At 36.9% G+C, this 16621-nt stretch overlaps 1 protein-coding gene across 1 annotated transcript in view; it reads right to left on the bottom strand.

Annotated features, from left to right (window-relative positions):
- Window positions 1-16621, bottom strand: part of LOC104838333 (dynein heavy chain 5, axonemal-like) — a 170630-nt gene that overhangs the window by 139925 nt on the left and 14084 nt on the right. The window contains exons 8-21 of the mRNA XM_010578013.1: window positions 16069-16170; window positions 14966-15152; window positions 13646-13811; window positions 13445-13538; window positions 12248-12346; window positions 10736-10917; window positions 8875-8994; window positions 7979-8180; window positions 5073-5168; window positions 4156-4329; window positions 3974-4063; window positions 3098-3253; window positions 2016-2155; window positions 218-369 (exon numbers count right to left, since the gene is read on the bottom strand). Of these exons, the coding sequence (XP_010576315.1) occupies window positions 218-369; window positions 2016-2155; window positions 3098-3253; window positions 3974-4063; window positions 4156-4329; window positions 5073-5168; window positions 7979-8180; window positions 8875-8994; window positions 10736-10917; window positions 12248-12346; window positions 13445-13538; window positions 13646-13811; window positions 14966-15152; window positions 16069-16170 (1960 nt within the window). The remainder of the gene's footprint in view (window positions 1-217; window positions 370-2015; window positions 2156-3097; window positions 3254-3973; window positions 4064-4155; window positions 4330-5072; window positions 5169-7978; window positions 8181-8874; window positions 8995-10735; window positions 10918-12247; window positions 12347-13444; window positions 13539-13645; window positions 13812-14965; window positions 15153-16068; window positions 16171-16621) is intronic.

The raw sequence follows: 16621 nt of genomic DNA, 5'->3' as shown, positions 1-16621 counted from the left end.
TAGCTGTCAAACAGCCCTGGCTTGATCACCGCAGTTTAGAGCAGGACACCATTCTCTTCTTATTCATGTCTGGCTTACTTCCATAATTAGGAGGGAAGGACCTGGCATGTCCTTCCCTCATATAGATGGAGTGCTCTTCCTAAAACTAACAGGAAAATATCTGGCTGATACTACCTAACAGCATCAACAGTTCACCACTTCTTGTACTACTACATACATTTATTGATGTTCAAAGAAGTCCATGACAGCTGTATCAGGCCCGGAGTAAGGGCATCCTCAACTTGTCCTATGAATGGTTTCATGACTGGTTTCAGCATAACAGGAATCCCATTCAGACGCTCTTTGTAATTGATCAATAGATTCTGGAGACTGCAAGACACGGTCGTGTTAAGAATGTGCTTAATTCAGATATTTGAAACATACAGAACTTTGGACACATTTTCTGTTAATAAGATTTGCAAGTTCTGATCCCATGTTAAAAATAAGAACACTTCCCAGCTCTTCCTGGCTCAAACTAAGCCTCCTTCTCCCCACTAACAGCAGAACCAGACTGGGGAAATAAGTACCTCCAGTAAAGTGACTATGATCAATTTAGAGAAACTTTCTCCCAGGGAAAATTAATTACAGTAAAAAAACCCAGGAAATTGAAAACATGGTATTTTTGTTCCCTACTTCCTATCTCACAAGACATGGTATGAAATGACACTGCTTATAAGAAAAGCTAGATCCAAACCACTTAGGACACCAAAACCCAAAGACAAAGGCCAAATTCTGAATAAAGGCTTACAAATGTAGTCCCATGAAAATGGAGCTATGTAATGAAGCTGCATAAACAAGAATTAGAAGCAAATGCAACTCAGAAGTCAGATACGTAATGAGTTCCTTACAAGAACCACTGCAAAAAAAGTAATAGCTGTGTTCTGTGTCAAATTAAAACCATGACTTTAAACATCATTGTTACAAACCATATACTGAGATAACTCATTTGCAATATACCCAAAAGTGTTCTTCCAGTGTTGCTAAAGCAAAAATCTACAGTCTCTGAATATTCCTTCTTTGCTTGGGGAGTCAATATGAAGTCTTTTTTAGAGTAGAAAGTAAGTTTGGATTATCTTTTTATTGCAAATATTTTCTGTACTTTTTTGTTTCTCTTGGATGGCAGAAGTTGGGGCTGTTGCTTTTTAGAGGACTGTAGCACACAGAGCTTGCCTTGCGCATTAGAAATTTTAGGTTAGTTTGCCCTAAAACACTCCACAGATAATTAATGAAAAATGTGGTATTAGAAGAGTGAAAGACTGAAAGCTTTAACAACAGAAAAAAGGAGGAGGGGTTTGAATTCAAGTGTTTACGGAACTCTTTGAACTTCTTCCCTTTTTGTCCCCTTCTATTTAAAAACTATATAAAGAACACTCCTCACAAAGGATGACTTTTTTAAGACCTATCATCCTTGCTTAGTGAGTTGGAGAATTAATAATCAGCATCCCCGAGAACGAAAAGAACTCTTCCAGCACAGAATTGGACTGTTACAAGAAGCAGATAGAAATTATTTAAAATCAACAAAAGTTATTTCAGATATTCAACATGAGATAGCAAATTATAACTTAGGTGATGTATTACCTGTACAAATGTCTGGGTTACACCTTAATCAAGTGGTAAATTCCAGCTTGTTTTTCTAACAGAAAAAAGCTTTTGATGTTAACCGTAATATATCGGAGTGTAATCCCTATGTTATAGTGCATAGATGCCTTAACAGTACCTAGGAGCCCCACTTACAGAACAGCTGTTGCAGTAACAAAACAAAAGCATGTAGGCTTTTTCTAGTAATGAGATATTTGTGGAGATAGGAACAACTGCATGTTACCAATATTACTGTGGAAATGCAGGGGAAAGCAATTAAATTTCAATTGAACTCCATCAAAGAGAAAAACTATAATCAATCAAAAGCATATGCAACAGACTCAAAGCTAGGGATTCCCATCTGCAGATAAGAATCAAATCCAAAACTGTTCACTCACTCCATTTGATGTCTTTTAATCTGTTCTTCATCTGCACACAAGCCGAGGACAACATCTGGAACTTCAAAATGCATTTTTTTCAGGTATTTTGTTTCATAAAGTACTTCCAGGACCACTGGGTCCAAGTTTACAAGTAATTCCTTCATGTAGCAGTACAGAGGGGAAAAAAAAGAAAGATAAAATAAGGCAGTAGTTTGGTGGGTAAGTGTAGCGTGGTATAACTGGAACATATAATGAAATGTAGATCAGTAGAGAAGATTTTTAAAATGGATACCCATGTTTCTACACAAATCTTCATCCTCCTCTACAAATACCTGCATTTTTCAAAGTATTAATCAACCAATATCTCACGCTGATTTCAATTTCCTGTGACTCCTTCACTGTGCCCTAACCACCTAGCTCCTGTGACTTCCTAAGTTTAATTCTAGTTCTGCAGCCACACTCCGTGGAAGCTAATCTGCCTTTTCATCTCAGTTTCTCCATTGGTAGACTATGGAGAAATGTTGTGAAGGTTGATCTCTGTACAGTTTTTCGGGGCACTAAATGCTATTAAGATGCTAAATAAATTTGAAAACTAGGTTCTAGTTGTCCATTATGGAATCATTAGTTCAAAAAATGCCACATTTTAACCATAATTTCTCTGCACTACAGAAGAAAAAATAATCTGTGAAGTAAGAATGGTAAGATTTTCTGTCTCAGCAAGCAGTTTTGAAAGCAAATTAATGAATGATTGCAATACAATCAACAATTCCTTCCTTGACTAAAATTTTGGTTAACATAGAAAATAAAACATGAAACAATATCTAAAAAGATGTAGATAAGTCAATAATAGATATGTATTTGCTGGATACTACCTCTTTTATGCCCTGAATGAGACAGGAGCCTTATGAAGAAAAAGACATGATGAAGTCTGTACCATAAATATACACAAAAAGTAAAAAAAAAAACAAAACAATTTGAGTAGTTCGTTTTCTTAACACTATTAAGATTATTTTAATGCTGTGTATGTCTATCCATGATATGATTAAAGTAGCATGTGTAATATGAAACAATGCAACAGTAATACCAAGAATAAATCATACCTTGGTTTCTGGGTGCCTGACAAGTAAGGAAGCACACAGAGCATTTCTAGCCTGGTCAGCAAACCTGCACCAGGCTCTATGATAAATAAGTTCAAATTCCAAAAGAACTGCAGCCATTTTATTGTAGCTCTTAACAACCTTTTTCATTTCCAGTGTCTGCAGTTCAAGGGGAAAAAGAAAAAAAAGCAAACACTATTTAATCAGTTCAATGAGTCTAACATAGTAGAAATGAAAACCGCTAGGCTTTTCCTCACCACCATTCAGAAAACAAAACAAACAGAAAGCTTTAAGTTACACTATTTTAGAGATAAGGTAAGACACAGAAACATAGAAATGTATTTAGGAATTCAATTATTAAGAAGTATTTAACTGCTCTAAACAACATAACTTTTTTCCTGATTTTTCCTCCCAGTCTTGCCCATAGAACAAAGTCTATACTATGACCTATACAAAGCACTGATGTCCCATTGAGAAAGGTATAAAAATTATATTCTTTCATGAAGTGTGGCTAGTGTTTGAGGTTAAATATCTCAGTCCTCTTCATCACAGAGCATAGCAGACAGAAGCTTCTAAGCTTAGGTACCTGGCCAACAGTGCTGCTATCAGGATTAACATGAGTCAAGCCCCAGAAGAGACAAAAGCACCTGTCTAAATCATCAGCTTAATGTCTCAAGGGAAGTAACTGTCCTCAGCCACAGAATAATAATGCTGCAAAAAGGAATTCAACTCCTGGAGCAAACACTAACACCTATCCTGTTGGATGAGCTTGAATACAAGTTGCTAGAAAAGTGAGCTTAGGAGTGTAAAAATAAATCATGTGTCTGTTAATAACATGCTTGAAAGCTTAGCATAAATCCTCCTCTGCTAATTTCCAACCTTCAAGAGTGTGGTTTTCTTTTTAAAGAATGTCATTGGATGGTCAATTTTTCTGTATAACTGCTGAGCCCACATAATCTTCCCTGTTACCTAAAACACAGAAGATATGAGGTTATATTTCCATTAACTTAAAAACAGTCAAGAAGCAAAGTCTTTTTTTTTCGTATTTATTTCATTCTTACTGGTGGTATATTACGTGGTATAGGTGGATTTTCTTTTTGCTTCTGGTAGAGTTTTTGAACAAACTCTAAGTCTTGGCTGTACTGCTGAAGGACAATGGTATACTTCTCATTAAGATCAATACGATTTTCTCCTATTTGTTCAAGCTTCATCAGAAGTCCCAGCATCTGTTCAGTCTAAAAAGGAGAATGGAGTATTTACTGCAAAGATGTTAATAGTTCAGAAAGTCATTGTTCATAAACTGTTTTTTAAATTTATGTTATGTAAGTTTGTAAGTTGTTTTTTAAGAAACACAGAAGAGTCCATCCAGACAAGTTAGTGAATTTTACTTCTGTATTTTGTCCCATATAGAATATATTTACCATAGTATGAACCAAGAAACTGCTACCACTACAGTATAATGGAATATTTAATTTTTTTCTGACTCTCAAATCACCACTCTTTTTTTCTGCAAACAGCTGTGGTAGAACACCTACACCTTGACTCACGCTTCATTAATATCCCATATCATGATCAGGGCCTGAACCAATGAACAGTACTGACATTAAGGTAACAGATGGCAGAAATTATTTCACTGATGCTGCCAGTCCAACAGAAATAACTTAGAAATGCAACGCGAAGCATGGGGAACACCGGGATGAAGAAAGAAAATAAACTTCAGAAAAATAGGGCTACAAAATTGGTAAGGAAAGATGGAACATAAAACTGGCACGAAGTAACAATGAACATTATCTTCCAGCACTTCTGCAAGCGACTTTTAGAACACTTGTAATAGGCTTGATGTCCTCCTACATTATCTCAAGGCAGCCACCAGTAAAGTACAGAACACTGGCAGTAATGAGCGAGTTCAGTAGGAGCTGTGGGTACTCAGACTTTCTGAGCATCAGAACAAGGGGCTTGCATTTTTTAAATTACTTACAGTTACGGTCTTCCCAAACCAGGAATCCACAAATACTTGTATGGACTCGTACAATGCTGCAATTTGGTTCTTAAATTCAAGGTAATCTTTTTCAAACTAGAAAAGGGTAAAAGAGAAAAAAAATCATCTATAGTGTTGCTTTCATTTCATACAAAATTCTTTCCCTGAAGTTTTTGGGGACTTTGCTTTATCTGCCCAGTACATGTTTTCAGCACTGAATTAAAGAGAACAGGGACAACACTGGTAACAAAGGCATTTACATTCTAAGCAAAGCAAACAAAAAGTGTTAAGTTACATGATTAAAGCCTCATCTTCATGAACAAAAACGAGCACAAAGGAACAAGGACAGGCAGAGGAAACCTAATAACCTAATCAGAGAGAACAGAGCACGGTCATCAGCTACTCTCAGCACTACCACGGGAGAGCACTCAGCAAACTGTCCAGGGTATAAAACCCATCAAGATGAGCAAACTGGCAGGCTCTCTAGAGCATCTTATAGACTACAGGAGGTTATTGCCTAGGAGGTAAGGGACTTATTACAGTTTACGGGGGAAAAGCATTTTGGGACTGCACAAAATGTGTTAGAGGAGTTAGGGGAGAAGCAAAGCCAGAGATCAATGTAGTTTGGGGAGGAATAAGTGTGGGAAAACAGAGATGCAATGGGTAAAAGGAGTCAGTCACATGTGAACAGGTTGCTGGTCAGTACACTTGTCTGGCCATGCTCTGCACCTGATCAGCACGGTCTGTCTTGTCCTTTAAACTAAAGAAAAAAGGGTAGATTTAGATTAGATATTCTTTACTATGAGGGTGGTAAGACACTGGCACAAGTTGTCCAGAGAAGTTGTGGATGCCTCATCATTGCAAGTGTTCAAGGTCAGGGTGGACAGGGCTTTGAGCAACCTGATCTAGTGGAAGATGTCCCTGCCCACGGCAGGGGGGTTGGAACTAGTTGATCTTTAAAGATTCCAACCTAAACCATCTGATGATTCTATGGAGACCATGGGTCATTGAGGCTTGCACACCTGCAAAGTCAGCAACTGGAGAGATTGGAGTGTATTGAGGTCTAAGCATCAGCAACCAGAGTAGGAACAATGAATCATAGCAATTAGAGACACTGGAGCATGTGCATACTGTGTGGGTGTGTATGTTGAATGTAATGGCTAGACAATACCAAACCAGACTAGGCAGCAAATAGGACAGAGGCACGGGAACCAAGTGTTGGAGCAGCCGTAAGTCTGGGCTGGATACTGAAGAGACCTGAATGGTCTTAGAGTTGGCTACCAAAGGGACCTAGAGGCCCAAGCCAGCTACCAGAGAGATGGTAAGGTCTGAAGGTCAGCTACTGATAAGGTTATAAGTCTGGACCAACTACAGGAAAGAACTATTTGCATGAGTGTGTCTCTGTGTGTCAGCAACTGGGAAAGCAAGGGAATCCAGGGGTCAAGTAGAGGGTAGAGTGATTGCCTAAGACCAGCTACTGGAGGGACCCATAGTGCACGTGTCTGTCTGTGTGTGTGTATAGGTTTGAGTACCAGCAACTGGAGTGGGGCTGTGGGCCTTAGAGGGGGGTTTGTGAGTCCAGGAACTGGGGAGACCTGGGTATTCAGGGGCCAGTTTTTGGATAGACTGAGTGTGTAAGACCAGCTACTGGAGGGATCCATGTATATATATTTTCTACAAACAGGCTTTCCTCCTGCTGAGCCAGAGACGTACAGGATGAAGCCATTAATACTGTCTGTAATTGCGTGATTGCTGTGTTTTCAGTTTGTGTCGAGCTGTGTGGCCAGACCTGTGTATAAATGTATTGTGTGTATATGTGCATGCATTGCCTATTGGGAATTACACGCTCAGCCTCACAGCTCAGTGGACATGGGGACGTGGAACTGTGACAGCCTCACCTCTACTGGGCTACCAAATTCGGCAGCTCCTAACTAGAAGTAGGGTATTTATCTGTAATAATTTTTCTTAAAAGTCCAAAAGACTGAGGACCTACAAAAAGAGATCAATGCAAACTTCCTCCTGAAGAAAGCACTCCACAAGCTTGGGAAGACAGTCCATACTATATTTTGCTCCAACCATTTAGGTGTAGAAAAGCCACGCAATTTTTAAATACCTTCAAATTCCAGTTACCAGTAAGTGTTCTCTTTCAGAAAAGAACCACACAGCAAGTATTAGAGAAATGTAAGCCATCAGCCAGTTAGAAGAAAGTCAAAGGTACTCTAGACTTAAATGGTTTAAGGAAAGTTCCTGACAATTGCAAGCTACTGTTCAGTAAGGCAGGAGAGTAAGTCAACATTTCTAGCACTTCTATTGTGAAGCTATCAATCCTGCAAAGGAAGCACGCTACAGCTCAAAAAAACCATCTCAATTCCAGCATGTGCAGGATGTATTAAAACATCAGCCCGAAGCACTTGAAAAGCCACTTTAGTTTTTACCACCCTGCTCAGCACTGGGGGTGATACCATTCACTTCTCCCGCTAAAATGTTCATCTAAGTGCCTTTGCTACCTTTACTATAATACCGCCTTTACTATTCCACTAAGAATTTTCAGTAACACCGAGTAACTCTTGCAACTAGATGAACTGTATTTAATGCATTGACCTGCCTGAATTAGTTTTCAGTCTGCAGTTCAAAATACATGCATCTCAAAACAAACAAGTTTAGGAAAAGTTGTTTGTGGCATTACCTATCACACAAAACCTAGTTTATAAAAAATTAACAAAAACATTTGAAATAAAAGCCAAATTTACCCAAACACTGTCAAATTGTATTAAAAGATATGAAAGTAGTATTATTACAGCAAAATACTATATGCATTGTTATAAAAATTAATCTTCTTTGCATAACTCCCATGAAAAGCATAGAGTTAAGGGAGTGATTGTCAGAGAAGTGCTGAATGTATGTACCTCTTTTTTCCTGTGATCCAGAACATCATACTGTTTGGATTTGGTGTTTGTAGCAATGCTCTGGTAATGAGTACTGATCTCTTCAATACCCTCTATTTTTATACGCTGGAGCTCTAAAAGGCTTTCCATAATATTGCTCATATCTGAAATCTTCTCCAAACGTTTACAGAACATATCAAATTTTCCAAATATATAGTTTTCACTAAAAAAAAAGCAACAAAGGGATTGTTATGCAAATCTATTTGTAATAGATTTTTTCTATTTGACCCACATATATTCTAGCAGAACTGCTACCAAGTTTCACATTAAAAAAATCTATGCTGTAATAATTACAAATCAAGAAAAAACTATTTTAAAATAATGGATATAAACCAGAAAATGCTTACTACTTTTATATGTCAATTAAAAGTCTTTACCACATTTCACAGGAGTTACTCTTTTAAATAAGACATTTGCAGGAGATCAAAATGTGAATGTACAATAGTAAGAAATGTCCCATGCTTTAAGTGTCAATATAGGTAAAATTCCCCTTAGTATTGTGATAGACAACCCAGCCCAAAGCTGACTAAATTCCTCTGGAGTCTTTTCACTTATATTCGTGACTCAAATTTCTTGGGCTTTCAGACCACATGTAAACATATGTATTAAATTAACCCATGCATAAATTCCCCTGAAGTCCCCTTGGACATCTGCTAAATCAACAAGTGACTGGCAAAAACCTGTCACTGGTTTATTCCTGAATAAAAAAAAAATCTCTGTAAGGGTCATATTCTGATTATAATAAATGCTACATTTTAATTGAGTATTTAGCTTTTCTGTTAGCCAGCAGATATAATGACATCTCATTTATAAATTGTATAAATTAATATGATTCAATATTAGAGTGTATTATTTACCTGAAATCAAATTGCCTGTCACTTGGATTTTCCTTTAGCTCCTCCCTAATTCTCTGAAAGGATGTTTGGTACTTTTCTTTGAGCAAAATGCATTGTTGTATCCTCTTTAGCAATTCTTGCCTGAGGAAGAAAGTACAGAATACAGAAAATTATCCTAAGGAGGTCTTCAAAAGAGTATAAATAAAAATAGAACATTTCAGTCAGATATGCAACTTTGCAAAGTAAGAACACAAAATTATACATTACCTGAAAAACATTCAAAATATGAGGATACCATTAAAAGTTTTTGGTTTAAATTTGTTATCTAGATTGGATATTTTTAGTTTAGTTTTTTTTGTCATCAAACCAAAACTTTCACAGCATAGTCCAGAAAGGACTTACACCAGGTAAACCCTGGCTACTGAATGACTGTAGTTTGGCCATTTCTCATCTTCTGTAAAGTGGGTATTGCTGGCGGGTTTTCCTTCGTTTGTTTCTTTGTTTTTTCTAAGCAGACAAGACTGGAGAGGTATTTTTCCAGACTACAGTAAGCATGAGGAAAGTCTTGTTTCTTTAAAAAGATGCACCAGGAAGATCTTGGTTCCTAAGGCCACAGATAGTTACATCTTATTACATAGTTGTTCATTAACCCTGAGGTACTACTATACATGAGATACATAGATGAGGCATGGAAATTAGCCATAAGCCATTTACCCAAGACTGTTGCTCCACTTTGGTTTTGTCTTTCACCTTCCAAAAGATCACTGGGAATTAAAATGATAGTCAAACTTTACAGATTGAAACAACTAACTGGGACAGAGATAAACTTCTGCAGGGACAGCAGCAGCAAATAAGTAAATAAGAATGTCTCAAAAATAAATTCAACAAAAAAATGTATTCTACTTTTATTTACATTCATTCTTCAGAAGAAACATAGCAAGTACTTAATTGATTACAGGTAATTCCTGAAAACTTCCCTTTACCCACACCAAAATACAGGAGCAATCCAAATTATTTGTTAGATTTACTTTTATGTCTCCTAGGCTGTCTCAGTGTCACCTTTGACTTGGCTGGAATTTAAGCACAGACATCCTGACTGTCTATGTATTGATGAAGCTTGTAACACCTTTTCCTTCCCAGCTCAGTAACCATAATCTTGCTCCATTAATACTCTTTAAAGAGACTATTCCAATCATTACTTTTCTAGCTGATAATTTTAGATGTTATGCTCACCTTAACCCCTCTCTGTGTTTCTCCCTTCTCTTTTGCATGAAAATAATTGAATTGTTCTTACAGTGTGTGTTCTTCCTAGGCCATCTCCACTTAACTTCTCATCCTTCAGATACACTTGTTCTGCCAGTGACATTAGCATTCACCACCCACCTGTTAAGTTTCGTACAAACACTTCTGTGCTTCCACTTATGCTGCACAACCAAATTGTCAGTTTGGTCCTGGTATATATTGTTCCCTTCCTCAAACTGACTTTCCTGTCCACTAACAGCAAAATATAAATCTCAGATGGAACTTTGCCAGTCTGTCCTCAGAGCTTCTTTATGAAGAACCTTAGCTCCCAGTTCTAATTGCTCAAGTGTGTTTTGGTCTAAAAAAAGCCATGGGGAAAAACTATCGAGTGTTGTATACTGATATACATTACATGCTTTCTCATAACAGTTTTTTTCACAACACATAGTGAATTTGTTTTTGCAGAGTACTTAATTCTACACAAAAAGAGTACTCACGAGCTTAAAATTAACATAGGAATCAGTGCCTGGAAGGAGGACAAGGGGCTACTTAAATTTACCTTTCAATAATCTTGATGACTAATCTGTAATTTTACTTCTAGTGTTAACAAAAGAAGATTAAATTATTAAAATTCTATCACCTGTCCAGATCCCAGATTTTTGAAACACCTTCACATAGATACATCTTGCATGTGTTAATCATTTGATTGGTGATTTTAAGAAGAAGAGATGTCATGCGCTCTGATGTGTTGTAGTATGGTGATGTACAGTAGATCATACAGACAGTATTCATTAAACTGGGTACGTGTTCCATCATTGTTACCTACAACAGGAAAAAATGGGAAAGTCAGCAATTCAAATTTCCTAAAAATTAACACAACAGAAAATGTGACACCTCTGGGAATATGTTTGTCAGTGGATAAACATCTTTTTGATTGTAACACATTGTTCTTGTAGACATCTCATTATGAACTGGACCATCCAATTCATTTGTGGGGACCTAACATACTATGACCAAGAGAAAAAAATGGGGAACAGGTAATAAATAAATTATTACATCTTCTTCCAGAGTGTGATTTTCCAGAGGAAAAACAGAGGCTGCACTCTTTTTGGTCATGGCCTCCAGTATATGAAGGTGCTGTAGTCTGCTTTGCAAAGGAATATGCTACCTGAGGAAAAGAAGTCATACACTGCTACAAAAGAGTTAGACTGCTGTAGGAAGGAGAAGAAGAAGGAAGTTGGCCTTTGCTCATTTTGCCTAGATCTGTACAGAAGAGAAATCCAGAAGGGGGAGGCAAGGCAACAATAATTTCTCTCTTACTGAGGATACTGAGCTGTAGAGTTTTCTGTCCCACAGAAAGATTCCACAGAAATGCATGCAAGCCAGATATACTGAGAACCCAGAACAAGAGACAGTGACTGGTCTAGAAAAGAATAAAAAAAGGATGGCATCTAAAAGTCAAATCCAATATGGCAGAATGGTGAATATTTGCAGAAGAAAAACAGTGTAAACCAGCACTGAGTTCAAGCTTTGAAAACAATATTTGGAAAAATTGTAAGCAGCTGGATTATGTGTAAATCTTCTGAACCATGTAAGCTTAAACAGTTTTGCCTGGTGGCTGTATCTTCAAAATTCATGTTCTCACTTAAAAAATGAAATCTGAGACCCACATGGTTATGAAAATAAGTTTTATCATCTTAACCAGGATGACAGTAAATATGTCCTATCTACAAGAGAAACAGCTTTAACCTGTAAAATAAGTGGAAGCTGCTCAATTCCAGCTCAACTGAAGGCTTATGATAATTCTATGATATTTGCATTAAAACAATCACAAGTAACTGCTAACTGAAGCATGGAGACAGGAAGAGGTACTATATGTAAGGCTCAGTATCAAGTTTGGAAAAACATAATCTTTTGCTTGTTTTTCTCATGCCCCTCAACTATCTTCTGAATTGACAACTGCCTCCTAGCATTACCTCTGGCTTATTCAAAATCTGTAAACTCAATTCACTAATGCCAAAGGAGTTAAGCTGTCCACTAATCATTAAACATAGGACTTAAACACTGAAAAGAGAGTATCTTTCTTTCAGCAGCAAAAGCCTTGCCTTTCTTTTCTGAATTTCACAATAAGTGCCTTTAGAGTACTACTTACAGGTGAAGCTTTGGCAAGTGGACCAAAAAATTTATCCAATGTATATAAATATCTCACGTTGTCTTTAGCTTCATTGGCAGCAATTGTTATATTACCATCCTGAAGGGAGGAAAAAAAGAAATAGAATTAGTATTGTTAAAATTTACTGAACAGGTTCTTGCTCTTTTACAGTGCATGCTACCACAAGACCATGATTCCATCTTGCAAACATCTTCTCACAGAAGTTCTCTCAAATAAGCCATTTCTTCTTTACACAAGAAATAACTGCTTTTACATGTGAAAATTGGTAAGATCTACCTGGCAATCAGCAACATTTTGGATGTGATTTAGAGAACTGTACTTACACCCCCAAAGTTTTTCCTTCCTGATGAAAGTACAATAGTGTGGTTTTGATAATCCAACTTATATTTTAGAATGGTTTTAGCATGGTACCCATTCTACCCATTAGACAAGACCCCTAAAATGTACCAGGGTCGTTCCCATCATTTTTTAATAAACATTTGTTAGGGGAAAATATGTTCACAACTAATGCCTCTATATCCTTCTGTTCATGACAGGTGGAACTATCCAGTACTTAGGAGGCAATTCCATATGAAGAAAGAAATCTAGTTCATCATCCTTGGCTCATCACTCAGTAAGGTGACAGTTTTCCGGGTCTATTGTCAAAACAGTAGAATACCTTCTCAAGTGCTAGAAGATCTACATTCTGGTGTTTTGAGGGGGAGTCTGGCTGTATATGGTCTACAGCTTATTTTCTGGCTTGCCTACAATTTTGACTGGTAAGTTTACATTACAGATATCCATTTATCTGAAGTAGCAGTTATGCTACAAAAAGCCAGCTGTCAATAATTCTAGAAGCAATATGATGAACTTTCAGACATCTCTACAGTTGGCCTGTAGAGGGTACAGCTGGAGAGAGATAGAAAAATGTTGTATTGCTGCATTGCTTTACTTTTGCACAACCATTCCACCCACGATGTTAATGAAAGACACATTACAGAAGCATTGACTTCTTCTCAAGTTATCTATTTAACTTCAGAATCATTGGTGTTATATGTTTCAACAAATGGATAATAAACCACAGTACAAAACCAGCATAAACACTCAAAACTATTTTTAGCATTGTGTTCAGTTCTGTGTGTATTACAAATACAGTACTGTAATCATTTAAAACTTTTATTAAGACATAATAATTACCAGCTCTTTCCACTGCTTTAATGTCTTTGATCTCGCTGCCTGAAGAATACTTATAATTTTCTTTACTCTTGAACTCTTGATCTCATCTAAAAGGCTTTGAAGAAAGAAATATATTTAATACTCTCTTTGGAATGAAAGTTTACATTTATTTTTAAAAAGCTTTTTTTTCAGACTCTGTGAGAAATAATGCAGGGATTTAACCTGTTAAATGATGACATTCTTGCCTTCCAGTGTTCTAGCTCTGCAGATGGACCAATGTCATCAGCTTCTCTTCTCATTTGTTCACTCTCCACTAAAACTTGTCTGATCTGTTTGATCCAAATCATGACCACTTCTTCAAGTTTCTCAGTGACCTCTGGTTTACTGCCTTCAAAATCATAGAATGGGACAGTCTCATAAATACCAAGAAATAAATACAGATTTTTAACTAAAGTGAAATGTCCTTTTCAAGCATGAACTGAGACTCTGTGTAAGTGGAATATATTCAAATCACTGACCAACAACAGGAAAAGATTAAGACTGTAACAACAAGATACACATGCATACAACTTGTATCTACCTACACTGAGTTCATAAGGAAAAAAAAATACAGTGATGTGGTTTTGGGAGAATCATGTTTCAGAGGTCCAAGAAATGCATTAACTACTATGTGTATCTTTTTCTGCTTGTATTTCCTAAGTAAAGGCTTATTTTACGTTTCTCTCTTTCTGCCAATGCAGCCTATTCCACACTAAAAGCATCATGTAATGGACACCATTATTAACAGTCACAAAAACTCCCTAAAATTTATAAGTCAGCACACCTTTTAGATTGCCCTAACAGCTGAAAGAGTCCAGTTCACTTGGTGCATTACATTTAGGACTTGTGAAGCTTGTACTACTAAATGAATCTAAAGAACTTGTCCAGCTATATAACATTATTGCCTTATCTTAAGAGTCACTAGTTCTTCTGTGGAAGCTGTCCTGCCATAGGCTCATGTAGGGTTGAGAGGGATTGCAGAAGTATTGACTGGTTTGGCATTATTTCATTCTGAAAATCCATGTGGTGATAAGAAACGGTGGAAAGCTACTGTTCAAAGAGATATAACTACTCTTTTTCTTACATGTACATATATGTATATATATAAATTTTTATAAATACATCTTGTTTTGACTCACAGCCCTCAGAGCCAGACTTAATATTGGATAGGATTTCCCCGGTATCAAAGAAAGTGAAGAGTATACACACTAGTAGATGGCTTCACGCAGCAATTACTTGGCCAGCAAACTAGGAGGAACACGGGCCACTGCATACATGGTATGTCAAGGAACTACCTAATCCTTTAAGATCTATGAATTAAAGGATGGGCAAATGATTGATGATTTTATGACTAGACAGTCAGAAACCTGGCAAGAGTAAGCAGAAAAATGTATATAGCTCAGGAAAGATGAATTAATTCTTCAAAGTAAATTTTTACTAATGACATAGCATTTATTTTATAAACAGCATCATTGTGTTTGCTTTGCCATAGGAATTACTCACCTGCAGTTATGTAGTCAGATGGGTTCTGTAAGTTGCTGACATAAATATCAACATCCACTTTTGTGAGCTGAATTTTATCTTCTATATTCTGCCTTGATGATGACAAAGTACCCACAAATTTATCCACTGAATACAGAAAGTCTTGTATCTGGCTGTTCTTCAAGCCTTCTTTCACAGCTCCCCAGTTCTGATTATTTTATAATTTATGCCAAAAAAAAAAAAAAAAGGTAAAACGAGGGTCACACTTTCTTTTGTTTTTGGAACACAAAAGATATCTTATTTTTCATCAGAAAGGTGTTAGTGCATAAAGATTTATCAGTATGCCCTTTAAAATACACTCATCTGTACTATAACATAAATACTCTAAAGTGTGCATTGATTTAATTATTCTGTTGGACAAGAAAAGACAAACAAGCAAGAGGCTCTCAAGAAATAAAAACGTCTCCCTGCTCTCACTGTCTTCACACTGAATTGTTGTCTTTTTTTTCAGTCTGATTTGGCTCTCTCTGAACAGAGAAGACACATTCTAATCTCTCTTCCTGCTCCTGGATGAGAGAAAATGGTAGCATACGGTAACAGCGTACGATGCCATCATTCTTAGACACTGAGCTTCATTATACTTCCTACCTCTGAACATGTGCTTCTGGAGGCAACAGAACCAATTGTGATGCTTTGTGAGTGCCACAGAACAAAGACAACTCAAAGAAGCTGGATACTCTGGCTGTGATACAGTGCTTGCTGTCCACGCTCTACAATAAAATCATGGACTGATCCCTTGTGCTGCCAGAAAGACTTGACACTTCCTTCAATCCAGGCTTAATCTAGTTTTAATTAAGTTATCACAGTTTTATCTTAGTATGGCTGCTATGCTATGTTCTCCTTTGTCATGAACATTACATGTGGTGCTATTGCTTGAAAATAAACAATAACTATATGAATTTCAAACACTTATATACAAATTGCATGAATGCCATAAAGGCCTATATTAGACTTGTATCTTTTTGTACCCTGTTTTATGTTCAACTGATGCACAAACAGGACTGCAGTAGCTACTTGCCTTAATTCCACATGTTCTTGAGAAAAAAGACTAGCTATTTGATTACCTGTTGGGATTTAAGTGCTGGTATCATGATTTGGGACAAGAAAAATTCCAGGCCCTGAAGGATATTTCCTTTAGTACAATCAAATATGCCAAAATTCACCTCCTTCGGGAAGAAACAAAAATTAGCAGAGTGCACATAAACTTCTGCAACTTTATACTATTTGAGTGAAATTCAGACATGTGGCGGACATATATACAGTCCATAACTACGTAGGTTCCATGAGGATATTGCCCCCCAGCTACTTAATTTGGATTGGACATAGACTAAAATTCAACTGGAAATTCCAAGACTTGCCCTTGAGTTTGAGTCACCAGAAAACTCAGTCCCATATTGTAGCAACACTCCAGCAACCAATTAAAATTAACCATTCAACATCAATGCACTAATTAATCTTCAGACAATTATATGTCTATATTTCTCTTTTACAGGAACACCTTCCATCTATCATAAATGCCTAAAAAAAGAACAAATGTATCAGGCAAGAAATGCCTCTCAGTTTCACAGTTCTCTCCAGTTCATTGCTAATGAACTTATGCTTAGGAAGCACTTCCTT

Source organism: Haliaeetus leucocephalus, unplaced genomic scaffold (genome assembly GCF_000737465.1).
Source record: "Haliaeetus leucocephalus isolate CR32 unplaced genomic scaffold, Haliaeetus_leucocephalus-4.0 Scaffold587, whole genome shotgun sequence".
NCBI lineage: Eukaryota > Metazoa > Chordata > Aves > Accipitriformes > Accipitridae > Haliaeetus > Haliaeetus leucocephalus.
The sequence above is the reverse complement of the archived record's forward strand: the minus strand, read 5'-3'. Positions and strand labels throughout refer to the sequence as shown.